The following is a 22776-nucleotide window of genomic DNA, read 5'->3' as shown; positions in this document are numbered from 1 at the left end:
AATGATTGGAAAATTCAAATTACAGACTTTAATGAGTCCATAAAGTATATTTAACACAACTTGACATTTAGATTGTAGCTTACAAACATTCTTAATCATACTGGATAATAAATTGGACAACAAACTTCCATTTAAAAGGCATACAGAGCACAATCTAATAGTGTCACTTCTAAGGACATCTAGTTGTAGGAGTCTATTTAAAAGGCAACATCCCTTATTAACACATAGATGTGTTATTTTTAAAAGTTATGTATACAGTACATAATGCAGGGTCAGTTTTGCTTGGTTGATTAAAAGTCGATAACAGTGGTGCCTTAACAGTAGTGCTTTCAAATCATAGGATTATATTATAGGCACACTTTAACACAGGGTTTAAATTTAGATTAATAAGGGTTAATGTTTTTTTTTTTTTCATTTTATTATTTTTTTATACAAACTAAGTTGTATCTCAGGAAGAAGGAATAAATCCAGGTAAAATGCTCTTAGAAAAGAAATAGAGACAACGTGGAGCATTGTTAAACAGTGAACAGTTAAACAGTGAACCTAAACAATGCACAGGTATGTAAGCCAAGAATATACTGTATATTAATTTTATACTTTAAACAGAATATGAAAAATACAAGGAGCATTCGGGTCAAAATGGGCCTTGTGATGAAGATTCTTGTGAATGAAAATGTAAAGCAGATTGACATTTACAGAAGACTTCGAGCACAGTACGGCGATGAGACTCTTAGCCGCAGTAAAATATTAGAATGGTGCAAACATTTTAAAGAAGGCCACATTGCCCCGCTGCATTCTTTGACACCTGATCTTTGAAAATCAACAGATAACTTGTCATCGGTCTGTGGGAACTGTACACACAATCAATCACTTGTACAATACAGGGAGTCATTCCCACATCTATCGTACAGTCCTGACCTTAAGGGAATTCCTGGGAGGCCAGGGTTTTAGATGTGAAGCAGGCAGTTCGATCATGGCTGCGGTGTCCTAAGAAATCTTTCCACTTTGTTGGTATCCAAGCACTAGTAAAACGCTTGGATAAGTGCATTAGTGTAGCAGAGGATTTTATAGAGAAGGGAGTTTTTACTCTTATAACCGTTATTCTGCACAATCAAAAGTCCCAGTTGGACTTGAAAACCGTGTGCGATTTCAACAAAATACCAACTCCTTTAAGTAATAATTTACCAGTATCTTTGGGATTTTTAGAGAACATCTGAAAATCGCAGGCAAGGGTGTTTATCTGTTCCAGAGCTGCACAGGCAGCATTGGTATTTCACACTGCATTAGGTCCATCTGTGACACATCTCAAAGTGTTTCTGATGCTTTCCTGATTCACAGGAACTGAACTGATTTTAGATTATAATATTATGACAGGTCATTAATTTAAAAACCTTCTTCTTCCCTTTTTTTTTTTTATTTATTTTTTTATAGTGTAGCTTATGTGTTTATCGCTACATAGAGAGCCCATGTTACTGGAAATATTCTATTAATACAAACAAATAGATCAAGGGCAGTATATAAGTACACACTCTAGACTCTATACATTCTCCTCCTTAAGCTTTCTATTTTATGTCAGAAACTCAACCGCTCTAATGAAGTGTTTTTGTAATCATAAAGACAGTCATGTGCTCATTTTTCACATCCTCAACATCCTTTTTCTGTGCCTCACACTTTTATTCCTTCACTGCAACATATACTATACTGAGTGTTTGGTAATCCGATTATTATTATTTATTTATTTTTCGTTGTTGTTATTATTGTTTTCTGGTCTTTTTTTTCTCATATCATGTCAGGAAGTTTTTGCTTGTTACCGTCACCCTTGCCATTCTCTGTAGGGATTTATCTACAGTATATCCGGATCCAGATTTATATTTTGTGATGATGCCTATTATTAAAAAAATTTACTGAAGTAATTAACTGAAGTGAAAATAGATAAACTGATCTATTATGTATGGGGGGGAAATATTTAGAGATTACACACCACATGAAGGTGCTTTAGTGGAGAATGGAAAGATCAAGCCAAATGAGATTGGAAGAATGTCAATGACAAAAGAAGGTGGTTGGAGCAGGGGGAGGAAAAACCTGATGCATGAAAACTAGAAGCTCTGATGTGAAAGGTAGAACCGCCAGAGGAGAGGGGAGTTTTAATTAGATACCTGGAGACTAACACCGCAGGCGGGTGAGTTAATATGCAAAGGGTCAGAAAAGAGAGAGAAGGAGCGACGATGAAGGAAAGGGAAAAGAAGAGGAAGAGACGCTCGACTGCTTATATGTGCATGCTGTGTCTTCATTTTCTCTTGGGTGCTGTCTCTTTGCTCTCTTTCACATGTTTTAGTCTCTCCAGATGCCCTTCTGTGCACCATCCAGAGCTCAATCCAGGATTTTTTTTTTTCACTGTGACAGCTGTACTGTAGACAGCCAGTAATGCATTTTTTCTCTCTCCATGGTTCATCTCTTTGCAATTTAACAAGTGAGATCATTGTTGTGCCCAAGTTCCTTATTGTTTGCTTTCACGTGTGTCTCAACTTCTTTTCTACTTCTTCTGTCCATATAGAATACCCATGTTCAGGCATGTTGGGAATGGTCTCAGGCCTGATCACTGATGAACAGATCAGCATTTCCTCACACATGGACCGCAGCTGGGTACCGGAGTATGCCCGGCTGCTGACTGGCCGCTCAGGATGGATTCTATCGCCCCAACCGCAGTCCTACATGGACGAATGGCTCCAGGTGGACCTGGCTCAGGAGAAACTTGTGCGTGGATTGATCATCCAGGGAGGGAAGCACCGCGAGAACAAGGTCTTTATGAAGAAGTTCCGTCTGGGCTACAGCAACAACGGTTCTGACTGGAAGATGGTGATGGAGTCCAACAGTAACAAGCCCAAGGTGAGAACAAAGGCAGCTGAGGATTAGTAATGTATGATCAAAAGGATTTCTTGGTTATTATTAGTATGTTCTGATGATTTGCATATTTTAAAAAATTGCAGAAAATATTAAATTATGGGAGTATAGCCATGTGGTAGGCCTGTTATAACTACTTCTTCTGTTATGAAAATAGTCAGGCCAAGATCTGTTTTACAACCAGTCATTTTTCATTTTAACTTTGTGGGCTGCGGCATTACTGTTTTGCCAACCCTAAATATCAAGGTAGAGTGAAGTGCAAAATTATTGGAACACTTCATGAAAATGAATTATATATGCATAGTATTGTATGACCTTAAACACATGAGGGTGTTGTAAAGTTTTACGTTATTGGCCGTCTTTTTTCCAAACATAAAAGGCTTGTTATGGAATTATTGCCACCCCCAGAGGAATCCATAGAGGAAAAATACAGCACTAAGCTACTGTAAAGCTGGACAAGGTTGAAAGGCTGGAGACTCTTGGAAATGTTGGACCATTTCTCAGTTTTTCCATGCAGTCCATTTTAATCTCCTTTCATATTCTGAATTATTTATGTGGCCTGGCCTTTTTAAATCAGGCTACTGATTTCATAGGGTTCAGATCTCAGTTACTCTAAATGCAAAAAAAAAAAAAAAAAAAAAAAGGTACACTGACTTAAATTACCTTCAGACTTTTACGCCTTTACACTGACTGTAAATTCCTGCATAAAATGCTTTGCAGTTCTGGTAAGTAGAATGGATAGGGGGGAAAAAAGATGAGAAAGGAGGATTTGCACCAGCTGACTGTAAATGTGTTAATACCTCATTGGTATGCGTGGTGCACGCTGTTCAGCCACGCTGCCCTCAGGAGCGGAAAAGAGAAGAAACACCTCATGCCTGTCAGAATACACTAGCAGGGATCTAGCACTGGGGCTTCTGTAGCTGATTTAAAAGTCCTAGTTATACAGTACCTTTTTGCTATTCTCTCTCATCCTCACCTCTGTCCTTCTATCCGAGCTTGAAGGAGACGGCAAAAGTTAACAGCGAAGCCCATTAATTCTCTTTCATGACGTTACTGTTGTAGACCTTCCTCATTACCAGAGCATGCGTCTCTCTATCTCTTTAATTCCTTCCCTCTGTTTCTCATTCGATTGTGGTATTCCACTGTGGAGAAGGAGTCTGCTGAAATTGAAGTGAAAGGCAGTGGGAGATTTCCCTGAGCGAGACACCCCGCTGCGTTGGTAGCTAGCAGGCTTTTGCTCTAATGTTCACTTCAGATGTCAATCACTGACTGGGTTAAGGCTTTTGCTTGTTTTATTCCCAGTTCTGAATCACCGCTTTCTCTTTTCAAAGCGGTAAAGAAAGAGACGAAATGCACAGCTGAATTCTCATGCGTACTATATGCTCTATACATTAATCCCTATCTCTATTTCATGCTCTTTTCCTCTGTCCTTGTGCAGCTTTTCGAGGGGAATATGAACTACGATACACCGGTATTGAGGACGGTGGAGCCCATCCTGACACGCTTTATTAGAGTTTATCCAGACAGAGCTACACCAGCTGGAATGGGGTTGAGACTAGAGCTGCTAGGCTGTGAGTTTAAAGGTAGGTCTTTGTACATTATATGCTCTGTCTCTCTCTGTCTTTTTACAGGCTCTCATTTTCCTTCATAATGTCCCTACTTTCTGTGTGAACTGCAAACAAATCAGTGACAAACTAAAGGGATTTCGAATGAAACAAAACAACTGAAAATCCCACTGTGTGGTCCGTCATCATGGAGGAATAAATACACGTGCTGCTTGGCCGAACATGAGCGGATCCACTCAAGAGGGTAGAAAACGATGCCCCGGGCTTCGGCTTTCTTCAGAATTAGCCCAGTTGTCCCACACATGCACCATCAAAGGATTTTTGTTGGCCTAAATAAGCATCCGTGTATGGCCTTCCCTAATGACAGGCACCCGAGACGACGATATACAGCCCATCCTCCGCAAATCCCATCCTTATGTTTTGAAGGAAACTCCACCCTGAAACATGTTGAATATCCGTGATATGTTTGGTGGGTGTATGCGAAGTGTTGCAATAAAAAATCAAAGAATTCTTTTTCTCATTCATTAAATTCCAGTCATGTCATGTTATTGAAAAATCAACTGTACGAGTAGATGAGTCAGCAAATTGTGGTCGCAGAATGCAAATCATTGCAGCTGTACAACACTGTTATATTGAGTTATGGCAGAAACTCGGCTTGGCTACTTAGCAATTGACAAGATGACAAGCGCAGTGGTGAATGTTCAAGTATGGATGCGGATTTGTTTGAGCAAAGTGTATAGGCACTGATGTGAGGAAGCTTTCTTTTGATACAAACGAAGCAAAAGAGACATCACTATCAGATGGTAGTCAAACGGCATTATGGGTAACGTAAGCAACCATTAGACCAAGTGGAAATATACCTGCAATATTTATTTTAAAAAAATTAATCAATAAAAAAGGAATTTGTGAAGAACTTAGTGGTTAGCATTATCACCTTGCACCTCTAGGTTCTGGTTTCAAATCCCCCGTCATATCTGTGTGCATGGAGTTTGCAAGTTTTTCCTGTGCTTAATGGGTTTCCTCCTGGTACTCCGGTTTCCTCCCACAGTCCAAATTTCCAAAATAGTGTGTGAATGAGCCTGTGTATGCGTATATATGTGTGTGCTTTGCGATGGATTGGTATTAAAAATGTTAAAAGTCTCCAGGGATGGGCTCCAGGCCCCCCGCAACCCCGTACACAGGATAACATGATATAGACGATGAGTGAGTAAGTGAGTGAGAATTTGCAAGGGCATTAAAGGATACAAGTTTGTCATGGTCTATTATTACCTGCTCTTCTCTTTACTTATCTACACCCCTTACTCTCCCTCTTTCACTCTCTCTCTCTCTGAGCTCGTTTAGGTTTGTTAGGAGAACATTCTCTGTTGACACAGCATTAAGTGGATTTACATATTGGCTTTCTTGGAATCATTGAAGCTGGCTTATGTAAGCTAGAGCGTCCCACTGTGGGCTTTAGCTGGATGATGGCTTGTTTTCACTGGCAGTGCCAATACACACACTCACGCACCACACACATATGGACAATTTACAACAGTTTATATATACTCACTCTCATTCTCATTCTCTCTGAGTCTCAGACACACACACACAGAGTATAGCATACCATGAAATATACACACACGGCTGCTATCCGTATCTGTAAGAATAACAGCAAGGTGCTAGAATGTAACCAAAGCAGTCAGAACAGATTTATGTGTTCGAATATTATTCAAATCTCTGCGAAAGAATAGAACGTATTACATGGAACACTTTTTACTTTTATGTGACTCATAATTTTATACATATAATATTAATAATGAATGATTCTGCAACTAGTACAAGTGAAATAACTTTTTCTTGTGCAGTTTTCTTGTTGGAGTCTCTCTTTTACAACGTCAGTTAAGTGAACATACAGTATGTGTGAACATATATAGAAAACAGGAAATCATTTAGGAGTTTACGAGCAGGAAAAGCATTTGAATATGATAGTGGTATATAAATGAAATGCTGTGGGTAAATAAATGAAAGCAAATTTAGTGCATTCAAATGTAGAGAATGAAGCCGACCTTAATTTCACACAAAACTAACTGTCTCGTAGCAGAAGCAATTAACATGTGCAAAAAAAAAAAAAAATAATAATAATAATAACATTAGTGACTAATTTATTTAGCAGAAGGCAAAAGTAATGTTTTCACAGACTTAGATTTATAGGATGTGATTAGCCTTTATAGAGTCGGATTAGTGAAGCGACGATGTGACTTGTTAAAAAAGTTGCTAATGAAACAAGAACATTTAAAGATTATTAGATAGAGAAGTATGCATTTATTCTCCGCTTCGTGTCGTCTCATCTGTTTAACTGTTGAGTCCTTTTCAAATTGCTGTTAAACTCCCCTGACGTGAGGATTATACAGTACGAAATATCCGCTCTGTTTGTTGGAGTATAATATTATTTGCTTCTGCAAATCATTTAAATCAGCCTGAACAGATAATCTTTTAAACCTGTGTTTATGAACAAAATCCAACAGCAGGATAATTACATTCGTCCAACTTTCAGTAATCACGTCTAACCCCTCCTCTCTACACCCACTTCCTGGTTTCTCCATTCTCTCTCTCTCTCTCTCTCTCTCTCTTTGTAACTTGCTGAAAGCCTGGCAAAATCAGGAGCCTCTCATTATAAGTTGTGAGTAAACGGAGGGAATCCGGCTGTGAGCATAAGCGGGCAGAGCCACAGGCAGCAGGCATGCGTCTGCCTAATGAAAGACCCGAGTCTGCCTCACACTCACACACAGGCCGAGCCCTGGGTGGAGCCGCTCGAGCTGCCAGAACCCACAGGAGCAGAGCCAAACCTCAGCACCCAGATACACACCACACACGGGCGCATATGACACACACATCTAGCTTCAGCTCCTGGTGCTGTTATATTAAGTAGCTAGTGTATGATTTATGGGTTTTATCATGTCCTGAATTGTCTTTATTCAATAGTTTCTTTCTTTTTCTCTCTCTCTCTCTAGCACCCACAGTGCCACCCACCCTGCCAGTCCCCCCAACAACACCGTCTGACGAGTGTGACGATGAGCAAGCCAACTGTCACAGTGGAACAGGTGATGACTACGAACAGACAGGTGCTAACAGCAGAGCCTGCGCCCTTTCTTACTACACCTTGCATGCTAACTACTCTACATGCTAAACTAACTGTAAAAAAAAAAAAAACATCCTTTCCTTATTTGAATATTCTGGCTAAGCTAATTCCACAAAGCATGTTACCCTCTTAAGATTTTCCACATGCTTAACCCCATGCACGCAGGCTTACCGAAGCACTTTCATGGGTCATTGCTTCTATGACCCATCACTTATGCTAACTGACTTAGCATTATGCTAACTAATAAAACCCATAATTTTAGACACTTGTGATTTCAGCTGCTGTTTACAGTATATGTCATCTTCATCCAGAGTGTGGCAGCTTGCTGCATTGCTAGCATTGCTCTAAAAACAAAAACTTTAAGGTTTAAAGGTGCAGTTTGTAATTTGTAGGATATGATTTTCACTCATTTCTAGTCTAGCTAGGCCCATCTGCCTCACATGTTAATTTAGTATTAACGTCATTTATACAATTAAAGGTGGATTTTGTACATTTTCCATCACTTTCCAGACCAATAACAAACATATATAGCTATAAATACTTTCCAGTACAAACATGGAAATCTTATTTGCCTCACAAATTGTTTCCCCCCCATTTATGAACAATGCATTTTTTATTTCGTTAAGCAAACATAATTTTAAAAGAGGGGATGTGGATGCTTTTGTAAAGAGCGATGACGGATCATGTTTTCACTGCAATTACAATTCACCAGTAGAGGGCTCTAAAATTACATACTACACCTTTAATCAATTAACAGGAACTCGCAGCCTCAAGTTACTAACAACTTTAGTTACCCTTAAGCTGTGCAAGTTGTTATGGTGTTTGAGTTGGTCTGTATCCAGCTGTGTGTCTGATTTCATTTCGTTCATTGCGCAGGCAGCACTACCGCTCCCGAGACCACCACAGAAATGAGCTCCGTACCAGGTGAGACTGCACAACAGCACAACACTTATATGAGCTCTCCCTTTATTTGTTTCTGTCCATCCATTACTTGGTACTCTTGTGCTTTGTTTTATCTCAGCTGTAGGCAGATATGAACATTTATGAGTTGCATAATTGTTAATGAGTGCTGTTATAATTTAGCTTGTTCAGCATTAACAGATAAAACTGCAGGCGTGGGAGGACAGAACAAATCAACTCTCTCTAATTAGCTTGTGTTTTTGTTATGACTGTGTGGGTGGGTCATATACAGTGTATATATTTTTTTATATATATCTTGTCCTCAGAAGCATAAAAAATACCCAAACGTTGTAACCCTATAGGGATTTTTGGCTGATCTGTACAAGATAAACTTGTGTGTGGTCTGGATAAGTTCATATTAAACACTTCTGTTTATTCCATTTCGAATGTGGTTTATTTTCTATGCGAAGGATTCCGAAACTTTTGGACTTCTTCCTGCCCAGTGCCTTCCGCTGCCGCAGTCCAAATCCTCTCGAGATGGAAAAAGAGAAATAACTTTTAATTGGATGGCGGTATTGTTGAGGAACAGTGGCAGGGAGCTTTAGCTGCGGCTTTTAATGGGAATTTTTTTCCTCTTCACTGGGCAAATACGCTGCAGAAGCCACTCTGAATCCTCACGTTATTGCATTTCATACTGTCTGGAGAAAGAAAGGCGACGACATCGTTTATCTTTTATATCTGTTTTTTTTTCTCATGTCTGGATTTTACACATCCGCCCCCCCCCACCATGTTCTCTTGTCTTTTTGTCTTCCCTCCTGTCACAGAGAAGAGACAGTGCCCTGTATTAAACAGTCTCGATTTCACACCTTCTGCCTGTTTCATCAATATTATGCACATATAAATATCACTCGCAAGATCTTGCATCTGCATAATCAGTGACAGCTTCTTGCATGTTTTAAAGTTTTTTTAAGAATCAGATTAATTGTATTATTTTTATCTTATTTGTAACAGGGTATTCTACTGCCCCCTAATGGTGTAATGTAGCCTTGATACTGCAGAAAGATACCTGTTTCTTGGTCATATTAAAGGTTAAAGAGTAACAGAAATGATTAAAGGAAAAAATAAGTACAAATATAAGTAAAACAAATGACAGAATCAGAGCAGATGATATAAGGTTGTCTTGGTAATTCTAAACATCTGTGTTTGTGCGTTTTGTAGCTTTCATGTGGTTTGCGTGTGACTTTGGCTGGGCGAACAACCCCTCGTTCTGTGGCTGGACGTCTGAAGGGGGCAGCTACACGTGGCAGATTCAGTCAAGCGGCACGCCAACATTAAACACCGGTCCCAACATGGACCACACAGGTAATGTGCAAAGACACCAAACAGGGCAATTTAACAGGCACCGAAATCAGCTCTTTAAAAGAGGTCTCATATAGTGTGATCATTATTTTCTGAAAATGGTATCGGTTCTCTTTAGGCGGCTCTGGAAACTTCATCTACACCCTAGCCACTGGAACACAGAAGAAAGAAGTGGCGCAGCTGGTCAGTCCGGCTATTTCGGGTCAGGACTCGGATCTGTGCCTCTCCTTCTGGTACCACATGTTTGGCTCACACATTGGCACACTGCACATCAAGCAGCGGCACGAGAGTGGCCGTGAAACAGCCGACGTGCTCCTCTGGACCGTCAGCGGACATCAGGGTAACCGCTGGAGGGAGGCCCGTGTGCTGATCCCACATTCAAGCAAACCATATCAGGTGTGTTTATAAGAGAGTGTATTGGATCAAAATAATAAAAAGTTATTAAGATGATGTACACTTGGCAAGTGAAGTAGTTGTCTTGCACTGGAAATACAACAAGCTAGCAGAGGATATGCCTCAGAACTGAAATCTCTAACACACTTTTGATGTTTATCAGGTGGTGATAGAGGGTGTCGTGGAGGGACAGAGTTTGGGAGACATCGCTGTGGATGATATTAAAATACTAGAAATCAACATGGTGGACTGCAAAGGTGAGTGTAAAAAAAATTATGTCATATTTTAGTTCTGCTTTGTTCATTAGTATTCAAGTGGCAAACAACTGTTTATACCTGTTTGTACCTCTAAGTGATTATATCTGTCTTGTGTGTGTGTGCATTTAGACCCAGATGTCCCTACAGAACCTATGATACCTGATGACTTTGGTAAATTCCGTAAGTTTCTTGTTTTAAACAAACACCACATATAGACATGATTGTATTATTATAACAAAGCAAAAAGAGCTATTCGTTAAAGGTACAAAGAAGAACAATTTCACCACCTCTGTTGCATCCTACAGCCTCCATCCATACAGCAGTATAATGTGTTATTTATTCAGCTACTTATTACAGAGCCTGGGAGAGTAACACAACTGGGACAGTCTGTTCTAGATCATATTTTTTTAAGATGTTAAAAACTGTCAAGATGTTGAAAAACTGTTTTCTTTTTACTGAAATCACTTATAGCAGATTAAATTATACACTGCTTATCCAACAAAAAGTTGCATACTCTTGGATTTCGTTTGACTGTGTTTAGCTTTCATTAGGGAACTTGCAACCAGTGCAAGTGTAAAAATCATTCCTCGTGCTTGCAGAACCAATCTTTCATAATCTGAGTCCTGTGCCATCAAAAAACAATCCAAAAACAATCCATAGATGTGATAAACTGGTCATTTAGCACATTCAGGTCATCAGCTGATTTTATTTTATTGCCACATAATGTTGCTGAGCCTAAACCTGACCAACTGAAGCAACACCAGATTATGACACCGCCTCCACTATGCATGATAGTGCATCATTTTATGCGCTTCCCTTCTTACCCTGATGCATCCTTTACTCTGAATAGGATCAATCTGGACTCAGGACCTTTTTCCCTGCTCAAAGGTCCGATCTTTATGCCCTCTAGCAAACTGAAGCTTTTTTCAGATTAGTGTTACCTACACGTAGTTTTCTTATGACCACACAGCTGTTTAGTCCCAATCATGTGAGTTCTCATCAAACTGTGTGTGTGGAAATGCTCTTACTTTTACTATGGAACATAGCTGTGATTTCTACTATCAAGCTGTCTTATTTTTCTATAAATAACATTCTGCTCTTTCTCTCCCTCCTGCAGCTGTGGACATCACCAACTTCCCAAAGACTGTTGAGAACAAAGAGATCAGAACAGGGAACATGCTGAATACTCTTGACCCCATCCTGATCACCATCATCGCCATGAGCGCGCTGGGCGTCTTCCTGGGCGCGATCTGCGGCGTAGTGCTCTACTGCGCCTGCTCTCACGGCTCCATGGCCGACAGGAACTTATCCGCCCTGGAGAACTACAACTTCGAGCTGGTAGATGGCGTCAAGCTCAAGAAGGACAAACTCAACTCACAGAACTCATACACAGAAGCATGAGATGGAAACCAATAAGAGGATACCTCTCCTCAGGGAGGCGGGATTTAAAAAAAATAACTAGACTGACGGCACTTTCCCACTGGATAAAGACAAGGCTCCGAGGTTCTGAGAACCAATGGGAGCAGAACTGGGACTGAGCCGTGCTTTTCTCAGGATCTGCAGTGAACAGAACCTACCAGTAGGGGACACTGTGTACACAAAAAAAAACATTAAATCTGAGGTTGAAGGAGATGAAAAACAAACAAACAAACAAACAAACAGACAAAAAAAGAATATGTACAGAGGATTTAGATGATTATTTTAATTTTTTTATTTTATTATTTTTTATTTGCTCATTTTTACAATCGGATGCTGGTGTTGAGACCAATATATGAAAATGTTATACATATTTATCTTTTTTTTCTTCTTTGCCTGGGAGGGGAAGAAAAAAAACTTTTTTGTTGTTGTTTTTTTTCTGTTCAAAGGAGATGTGTAAAAAAAAATCCAAAATGAACCATGTTTGATAACCCATAATGGGACACGTATCTGAGGGTGTGGTTCAGACAGTGCCTTTGGTACATCTTTCTTGGCCTCATTTGTTGATTTGTGAGTTTTTCTTTCATCCGTTAAGTTCTGGAACGAAGACAAACACAAAAAAATAAGAAAAGAAATCTGTTGGTCACATGACCCTGCAAACATGACCCGGATTATTCCTTGCGCTTTAATGTTGAGAGCCCACATATTGTACATACAGTAAGTTTTAATATATTTTATTGCCCTTTCTAAAAAAAAAAGAAGTAAAACAGACAAAAAAAAAGCTGCAGTATCCATTTTTTCCTTTGGTGTTGTAAATACAATCGTCTGACTGTTTCGTGAAGGTGAAAACGTGTGCTTTCTGTCCTGTTCGGTTACTTTATCACGTTTCCCAGAAATGCAGCTAATGTGTTAAACGCTGGTGGTTCACACACATGAACACAATAAACACACACACACAAACACTGACACTCATTCCCCGAGAAGTTACGCGCTCCACAAGGTTCCGTAAGTGCTTACACTTTGTGCTTACGTCTCACCTAGCTCTCACGGCTCACATCTGTCCACATGTTCTGATCGTCCTTCAGGCTTAAGGTCTCAAGGAGGGGGAAAAAAAATCAGGTGTAACCCAAACTCTTTTTTCTGTTTTTATTTATGGCTATGTTTTAAATGTTTGGCATCATATCAGAAACGAACAAATCAGCATTGTCATTTTTGCCTTAACCATCTTCTCGCCTCGAATGCACTTTGTCGTCATCGGTCTTGTGTAAGACTTGCGAATGAGACGTGTTTAGGAACGGTGCTGTCGTCTTTGTGTTTGGCGGACCGTCGTGGCACGTCTCTCTGATTGGACTGTACTCATTCTTCTCTTCCCTGTTTAAATCACACCTGGTTGGTTGTGACGAAAACGCTATCATCTCATAAGCGTGACATTTGCCTTGGGTATGATTTAATACAGGAATCATCACTTTGGCTCTTGCGTCTGTACCAAAGGACCATTGCTTCAAATCACACAGGGCCACACATACTACACCGTACAGCGGACGTGCATCAGCTCGGCTTTAAGGCACTGGACTTAATAAAAAGTGAACAGCATATGAAGGACTGACTTAAAATCTAAAACAGGAAATGCTGGCTTGTCATTTAACATCACGTAACGATATACAAACTAAGAGCTTCATATCACATGTAGTATAACCCAGAACACTCCATCTCACTCCCTCTCTGTCTCCCTTTCTCTCTCTCTATCTCTCTTTCACACACACACACCTACACTGACTCATATTTTAAAGATTTCTTGGTATGTTTCTGTGCTGTGCTGTGTTCTGTGACAAACACGTTCTCTATTCATTTATCTCCAGTAGTTTGCAATGCCATGACCCCGTTACTCAATGCTACCTGTGTGTTAGCTGAAGCTAAAGGCCGGACTAGTTTCAGTAAGGTTTAATGAAGAAAGCATACTGTAGCATCAAGGGAAAAAAGAAACAATGTTGCACTGATAGATATATTTAAAGAGGTTTATGTGTTTATAGCATTCATTTGTAAAAAACAAAATCTTCAGAAAAAAGGACAGTGTTCATTTTTTTTAATAGTTTCAGAATGTGTAAAAGAATTCTGAAATATATGGTTATTGAGATGTTTTCATTATTGAAAAAAGGTATAAAAATTTCCTATAGTAAAGTTCCCATTTACCCGATTGATTATCTTTGGTTTTGTATTGTCATTCAAAATTTGTGCTAATTTGTTTTTGTTTGATTTTTTTTTTCTACACAAGAAGACGGGGAGAAACTTTTATTTTCAATACTGATTCTGTAATTGCTGTTGTAGGAAGAAGAACCTAAATAAAACAGCAAGGCCTTAAAAAACTGTCAATCAATGTTTTGTATTTAAACATACTGCATCACTAACAGGAAATCACAAATGTCTGCTGTTGCTCATCAACTTAGCTTAACGTACATTCCAAAGATTCAGATCCAATAAACGTTTTCTTAAGACTTGCTGGATGCAGTTTGTTCATTATTTCTTATGTGCAATACCTTTAATATTAAATTGGTAGTGCTGGGGCTTGAACCTACAACCTTCTGATCGGTAACCCAGAGCCTTAACCGATTGAGTTACCACTGCCACATGTTTAAAAGTGCAGCAAGGAGGGAAAAAATCCCTGCAATCACAGGACCTGACTCTCAGACACTGAGGCTATAAATCATTATAGTATGAACAAACCAAAGGGTAAACATACTGTGAATAGGAAACCTGGACTGTCCTTATAATTGAAGTCTTCGGTACAAATCTCCAGTGTCCAGAAAAGATTGTGTGTCTTGTTTTGAAAAGTGCAAATATTTCAGGTATCCATGTGGGAACTTATACAAAGCAAGAAAGTGAGCCATAAGAGCAGAAACTTTAACCGAAGTAAAAAATCAATATGAATCAAGGCAGGTTCAAGAGCTACAGCAGTAGATGTATAACTGCATCAGGCAGTACACATGCAGTATACAGTTCACTGGAATACAAATTCTGGATACACTTTAATAAAAAAAATTCTCTATGAGCAACCTGGATTCAATTCAACTCCCTAAATTGGACCCCTAAAAGGCAAGAACCTTGAGAGGAACCAGGCTCAGGGAACTCATCTTTATTTGGGTGAAGCCAGATAGCAAGACCATAAATAAACTCCCTTAATATAAGTGAGGTTGAAAAGTCCAAGTATATACAAGGAAATGTGTTGGAGTTGATATAAAGTCTACCTTACTGAGGATATCAACTGTTCAGTGGTGGAGATTTGGGTATGAAACTCTTCATGGCATCTAAATGCCTGAAAGTATTCGAGCAATTGCTGTCATAAGCCATCATAGTGAAACTGTTTGTATTAATGCAATCCAAGCAAAAAAAAGTTTTTTTTTTTAAGATGGCCATATTTTTTTTAGACACGTCTTTTTTCTTCTCAAACACCACATTATGTCATAATTATAGCATCCAAGCTCATATGCACAAAATTCCCGTAAGGAAGCAAGGCAGTAGATCAGATTGAGATTTTAATAAAAAATTCTTGGAAATATAGGTAATGTAATAGATGGAAAGAGGCATTGTAAGCTTTACAAACATGTAGCATGAAAATGCAGTATATTTAAAATGACATAAATATTATTAGTTTATATTTAGAATAAAACATCACGGAGGCATGAGCAAGCAGGAGGCAATATGTGCAAAAGAAGTCTCCATGATTCTTGAAAAATACACACAAGCTGATCTCTTCATAAAACCTCACAAAGACAGAGAACTGATGAAGTCTTCTGGGAAAAGGATGGCATTTATTCATACTGTTTTTTCCTTATTTTTATTTATTACTTTATTTATATAATACAAATACATGCAAATGTGCACAGGTAAAGCTTTTTAAAAAACTTTAAAGGAGTAAAATTCTTCACATTACTCACTTTACATATCACATGTATATAATCTGCAAAACTGCATAGTTAAAGATGCAATAAAGTATAAGGTTGATTAAAACTTAACATTTACTTTCATATTAATTTTACATTAGGCTACTATTAATTTTACATTATCATTAATTTTACATTACCATTGATTTTATAATTCATTTTTAAAAAATTATATTAATTGTATATTAAACTTACCGAATAAATCATGCCCACTAATACATGCCCACAAAAAAAATACTATATGCTATAAGGTAAACTGTAAAATATAATGCATCACGGGTTAATAAGTTAGGAAGGGATCGACAGTGTACTAAATCTATATTTTGGTAAATATAGATTTAAATCACTTTCACTTTAAGTTATTTTGAAAACTTAATTAAGATTTTCAAGCTACTCTATTAAATCATTTGTTATAAGAAACATTTGTATTTCATACCTCCTATCAATTCATACCATTAGAAAATATTCTTATAAGGTTAATACCTCTCTTAAACACCAGAGGCTGCTCATGTTCATTTTTCCATCTTCTATATCCCTTGCAGTTATTACCATTTTTTTTTTTTTTTTTTTGGCTTAAATATTTGCTCAGGGCATATCTTTGACCCTCTTTAAAACCCTGCCTAAACCCTACATCACTTAAAACCTGCTCATTAAATCATCATTACCATCTGACAGATTTTAATAACTGCACATAAAATAAAACATGTATGTAAGGCCCCGGAAACTGCCGTACAGCCTAATAACTACAATAAATAATGAAGCAGGTTGAATTTGCTCTGAGATTAGTGTGCTAAAAAGATGTTTGCACTGGATGATTCGAAGAAAAAAAAAATCTGACCGCTGATCTATATCGTCTGACTTGATGTTACTTATGATGCTCACTGCGACTTGTATGGAGCCTCTACACATTCTTCCTATTACGCTAAAGGATGAGGTGTAGGATAAAATGCCATGTCAGATTTAGAAAGTTGTATAGAGGCATGCTTTATTTAGACATTGCTTTATTACAGCAGCCAAATAGTAGGACAAGCATATAAACTGCGTGATGTGTCAAAAGAAGTCACAGCCAGGTTGTATTCTTGCTCCAAATGCAAATGTGACCCTGACATGAATAATTATGTATAAACAATAATGTGTAAAGCAATAAAGAAATATGTCTAGTAGCTTTTCTGAGGCAAAATAAACAAGTTGCTGCTTATGTAAACTCCTTGCTGACTTTTTATGTAGGTGAGTTATAATTTTTTTTTAAATCACATGACAGGCTAAATCTTTTGAAGTAATAGTGTAAAACATCACAAACCATTGGTATTTCATATACATTAGCATTAAAACCACCTTTGGTTTCCCCTTGTGCCAATGGCCTTTTGTCCCTGCAGGCATTGGTGAGTCTTGGGTGTTCATGATCCTGTCATCTGGGACTCATACATATTTAGTGATCAATGTTATTAATTTCACCTGGTGTTGATGTTGATGTTATGGCTAATTGGTGTATATTCTGTAAAAGGTCATTGATATACAACAGTAATATGCTTATCAAATTAGAATAAAAAAAGTTTAACTGTAATGTACAGTACAAGTGTTTTGATGTTATAATCAGTTTCCTATTAGTTAAAACAGTTTAGTACAGTTTTATCGAAATGGTATCCAAATACACCTGATTATGTTATTCAGATGCTTGTAGTGAATCTTTAATTAATCTCGTGGAGCATTAGCCTTCAAAACTATAACTGCTTTTTTCTTGAAATACTGGAGTTTGCTCGCATATAACAAGGTTTTAAGTAAAAAGTAGTTAACACATTAATTAATTGTTAATCATAATCCAGAAACATTAATATAATTCAGGGACTGATTTATTTAACAATTATTAACACTTTATGTGTGACTCCACCTGTGTCAAAAAAAATTGGTGGTGTATAATTAAAGAAATTCTCTCTGCAATGTTAGGAACAATGATTTTGTTGTTTGCATGTTCTCCCTGTGCTTGGTGAGTTCCTCTAGGTTCTCCAGTTTTCTCCCACAGTCCAAAGACATGCAGATTAGTCTAATTGCCGTTCCCAAATTGCCCATAGTGTGTGAATGTGAGTGTTGACTGGAGGTCCCACCACCGTTATACAAAATGGGAATAAATACAAGGGTCACCATTGGCCTCCATAGTCCCTAATTGGACTACAAAGGTTCCCAGATGGATAGATGGGATGGATATGGTATTAAAAAACGTAAGGTTTTTACAGATTATTATTGTTACATAACAGTTATAATAATTTGCTCTCTTAATGTTTCAAAAGAATTGCATTAATGATTTTTAACATTTATCATTGACATACAAAGTTATAAATAGGTCGGTAGTCGTTGTAGGGCTCACGTTCATAGACTTGGTTAGATAATGACTTCAAGCTGATTTATGGCCTGAATTTAATTTATATAAGATGTGCAGGGCGACATTAAAGAACTTTTTTTATTGGACACCCCATGTTCACAAAGTACAATTTTCAAACTATAAAAGTGTATAAATCACTTACACATTTTTATAGTAATTAATTAGACTAAATGTAAATTCAAACTATTTTACACGCTTTAGGAAAATCAATGATGTTAAATTTATGTTAAAGCCTGGCATCTGTTGGCAACTGTAAAAGGTATGACCATGTATTGCAGTACAGTTACCAAGTTCTCTGCCTGTAATATTGGTATTTATTTACAGTAACATACAGTTAAAAATAAATAATTGAAATTATTGACACACTGGCTTAGTGGTTAGCACTGCGGACCTCCAGGTCGAGTGTTCGATTCCCCCCTCTGGTCTGTGCATGGAGTTCGCATGTTCTTCTTCAGGTTCTCCGGTTTCCTCACAAATGCAGATTAGGCTAATAGCCGTGCCTGTAGTGTGTAAATGATTGTGTGTGTGCCCTGTAATGGGTTAGCACACACCATGCCCTAAGTCTCTGGGGATGCGTTCCAGACCCCCCATAATCCTGTATACAGGATAATTTGGTACAGACAATGAGTGAGTGATCAGAAATAAAGAATTTCCCGGTGCACTAGTTTATATGTGATGAATAAATGCTGAAGTTATATATTTAGGATACAATTTTGCTGTTGTAGTATTACTGTTATTGCTAGGAGATTTCTTTAAATAATTTCAGTGTTTCTGAAGGGTTTGATGCTTTATGGTAATGGTGGCCTCTTCTTTTTCTAGACTGGAGTGAAACAAGCAAAACACACACCTGCTTCCTTAAAGTCACTTGCATGTATTGACAATAGTATCGCCAGCAGGGGGCACCAAATTGTAAACTATTGATCTCTGTTGCGATAAAATATGTACAGTACAGTATGTCCATTTTGGTAACACGGAATTAAACGCTTGAAATGATCAATTAATGAAAGACACAACTTTACTGAGATTATTACACAGAGAGCAAAAAAAAAAAAAAAAGGAGAAGTCAGCTTTGAACTCTAGATAAAAGGGTACTGTGGGGACAGTATATACGGTTTTAGGTGTAAATTATATGATAAGGTATATTTTATTAACTATTACTAAAAAACAACTGATCATAAACTAGGATAGGCGAGAAACAAAAGCAAACTTTTAGACATTTTGACCATGCGACCGTGTGTAAACCCCATAAGGACATAGAGTGACATGGTGTCACAACCTCTTTAAATGTTGTGGAAAATTCCTTATTCAGCTTAATTCTTGATTAACATATTAAGTCCCTAATGACATCATTTCCAATATGGCATCATATAGCCATGACATTGTTTTCAATATGGTACTGTGCCTGGGATAGCACATGTGACAAAAACTGTCTAATAATAGACAGACAGACAGACAGATGTTACTGATCCTGTGAGGGAAATTATTGTGTTACAGCAGAAGCAGGTTACACAAAAAGCAAAAAAGGGGGAAAAAAAACAAAGAGGGAAAAAAAAAAAACAAAGGCAATTCAAAATGACTTTCATAGAATAGTTTGCCTGTTTAACTGAATATGGGCCAGCTTTCTGTATACAAAAAATACATAACTATATAAAGCATCGTCATACACATGATCCACTTACATACACAGTCCTTTTTTTTTTTTTTGAGAAAATGGAAATAACATGTCAACTGTTCACAGAGGTTCCACCCTACAGTCACGAATCATGCTAAACACCCAACTAAAAATGACAAGCACTGAGAGTGGCAAGAAAGGCCATAATCTTCACGCAAGAGAGGCCATAATCTTCACGAGAAAGAATAATAAACATGTGTCTATTATATATTTTACTGGGTCAGTTTGGTTGTTCAGAGGTCACTGCTGATTAAATCATGAATCAATTTATGCTTTTGACCATAGCAAAGGTTCTCAGTTGAAGTTACAGTCTGCGAAGACATTTGCACACAACTCTGTGTGCTTATTCTGGGCAAAACCAAACATGCAAGTAGGAGCATTGACTATGGTAAATTGCTGCTAGCTATGAATGTGTGTATACAGTAAATGACATCCTACAATGGACAGGCATACCATCTGATTTCTCCTGACTTATGCCCAATTTTAACGGGATTGCCTCCAGGTCAGGATTAATCTTAAATATTCTCCTTTGATGCTACTTTTTCTTGTTTTGTTATCACTGCTAGCAATTGGAATGAGGGGCTTCCAGCTCAAACTGGGACTTTTGCTTATGCAGGATAAAAGAATCATAATTACATATAATTATATATAATTCCCTGCTATACTAACACACTTATCCCAGCATTTTACTAATGCATGGATACCATGTTGGATAGAAGGTTTTCTCAGTAGACTGGAACCATATCGGACTGCTTGCTTGGCGTTTGAAATGCTAGCCTCCCAGGAATGTCTTTATTTGCCGCAACATGTAAAATTGCCAATTCCCTGTAATGTCCTGTAATGTGGTGTTTATAAATTATTGCATGTACAGTTCCCACAGACATATGCATCTCTTAAGCAAGTTGAGTAACAAGCAATGAGGATCAGGCATTCCAATTGCTGAATATTCATGGGACCAACTGCAGTTAATTTCCAGCCTTATCAGACAGGATCACCATTCACAGATGTATAGCCTTCTTTAACAGATTTGCACCAAACTGTCTCAAAGTCTCATCACCGTACTGTGCTTGATGTTTTCTGTAAATTATCAATTGTTCTTATGCCTTTATTCACAAGGAAGTTTATCACAACACCCGGTTTGACTTTAATTTTGTACTTAAATGACAAGTGCACTTAAGCTGGCATTGATTCCACAAGTTTGTCTAAAACCATATGATGCATTTTAGATCACATGCTGTGAAAACACTTTAAGTGAAGAGATTAGACATGAGGAAAATTTAAGCTTTTGTACAAAGCAGTTAACAGAAGTATGGAAGTAAGAAGAAGAAGTTAACAGCATAAGATTTAAACAAAAAACTAAAGGGCAAATAGTCATTTTAAATGCAGTTCACTTTAATACAGTCACAGCTTTAACTAAGTGCATGTGTCAGTGGGAGGTCCTCACAATGTTAGTAAGCCTCTATTTTTAGTACGTGCGTGTGTGTGTGTGTGTGTGTGTGTGTGTGTGTGTGTGTGTGTGTGTGTGTTCGCACGCCCATACAGTATGTGCGTCCATAAAACTTCATAAAGGCAAATTTTCCAATAAGGATAAGAATATCAGACAGGTTTGACTTTGTGAGGACCAGGGGCGTTTCTAGGATTTTCAGTTAAGGGGGTTTAGCTGTTTAGATGTTTAACACATACTGTATTTGGCTTGTTCAGAATCAGTACTCAAATGAGTCTTCTCGATCACACACTCTTTTTACCGTATAAACCTTTTTCTATGTACAAGTACAATTAGAAAAATGTAACCAGAAAACAGCATACAACTTTAAACTTACATTGATTAGCAATATAAACAACACACCTGTGAGGATGGACAGTGCAATAAACTGTGTGGGTGCCAATAATGTCAAACATTTATCTGCTCATTCTTTGACAATTGAAGGTTTTTCAGCTCACATGGGAGTAGGTCTCCAAATGGGCAGCAGGTAAGAATAAAACATCTCTTTTTTTATGTGAATTAAAAACCCTTCCATCTACAGTTAAATATAAATATTAAAACTTTGATAATCATGTTATCTAGTTTAATTTAGTGTTTTAGCTACATAAATAAGACAGTAGGTTCTCTATTCAACCCCTTAAAGTTTCATAGCTACTAGGCTATTTATACAAATTCATTAATATAGACAAACATTGTTTGAATGTAATTACACAAAGCATCTTTTTAATAGTAATAGAAAAGTATTTTTTCTAAATCAAAGTGACAAAAACACTATTCTAAGACTGATAAATGTATTTTACGATTTGGGATATTATTTAATACAATACATTTATTAATATTATTATCTCTGTAAATCACACTGTTATGCAGTTAATATATGTAACCCTACATGACTATATAGTTATATAGACTAACTATATGTTCATAGGGTATGTATTAAGGGCTTCATGTTCACTAGAGGTAACAGCTGGTGTGATGAGGGTGAACACAGCGAAGATATAACTGATTAATCCCTCATGACATTTTGTAAAGTGTATTTATGAGAAAGGACTGCACTGATGCAGATATAACAATTTATCGAAACCACACACCTTAATCCTCCCTCTGTGATGGCGAATTGAAGACGGCGCTGAAAAACGGGGAGGAGCCGAAGGAGCCGAAGTCTGCCGCCGTTTTTAAATTAAATTTAAAGGGGACGATGGGCGATCAACAATTAGTGTGAAGTTTATAGAGAATTTTTAGGGGGGCTGAGTACAAATGTTAGGGGGGCTGAGTACAAAAATGGCCTAGCGACGCCCATGGTGAGGACATTTGGCAGGTCACCACCATATCTTTTGTTTGTTTGTTTGTTTGTTTGTTTTTTTACAACTTTTATCAAAAGGAAAAAGACAAAAGGA

General features: G+C 37.7%; 1 protein-coding gene across 3 annotated transcripts in view; it reads left to right on the top strand.

The window, feature by feature from the left end:
• The window catches only part of nrp1a (neuropilin 1a), a 67957-nt gene extending 53553 nt beyond the window's left edge, over positions 1-14404 (top strand). Inside the window, exons 9-17 of one of the 3 annotated variants that reach the window (XM_053495309.1) lie at positions 2555-2886; positions 4340-4484; positions 7457-7567; positions 8461-8508; positions 9703-9846; positions 9962-10239; positions 10400-10493; positions 10623-10664; positions 11611-14404. In XM_053495309.1, the coding sequence (XP_053351284.1) occupies positions 2555-2886; positions 4340-4484; positions 7457-7567; positions 8461-8508; positions 9703-9846; positions 9962-10239; positions 10400-10493; positions 10623-10664; positions 11611-11894 (1478 nt within the window). In that variant the 3' untranslated portion in view covers positions 11895-14404. Of the gene's footprint in view, positions 1-2554; positions 2887-4339; positions 4485-7456; positions 7568-8460; positions 8509-9702; positions 9847-9961; positions 10240-10399; positions 10494-10622; positions 10674-11610 lie in introns of all 3 variants that reach the window. The other 2 variants (XM_053495307.1, XM_053495310.1) reach the window with 2 other exon arrangements.
• The last annotated feature ends 8372 nt before the right edge of the window (positions 14405-22776 follow it).

This window comes from Clarias gariepinus, chromosome 4 (genome assembly GCF_024256425.1).
Source record: "Clarias gariepinus isolate MV-2021 ecotype Netherlands chromosome 4, CGAR_prim_01v2, whole genome shotgun sequence".
NCBI classification, from domain to species: domain Eukaryota; kingdom Metazoa; phylum Chordata; class Actinopteri; order Siluriformes; family Clariidae; genus Clarias; species Clarias gariepinus.
This window is presented reverse-complemented; position numbering and strand designations above follow the sequence as displayed.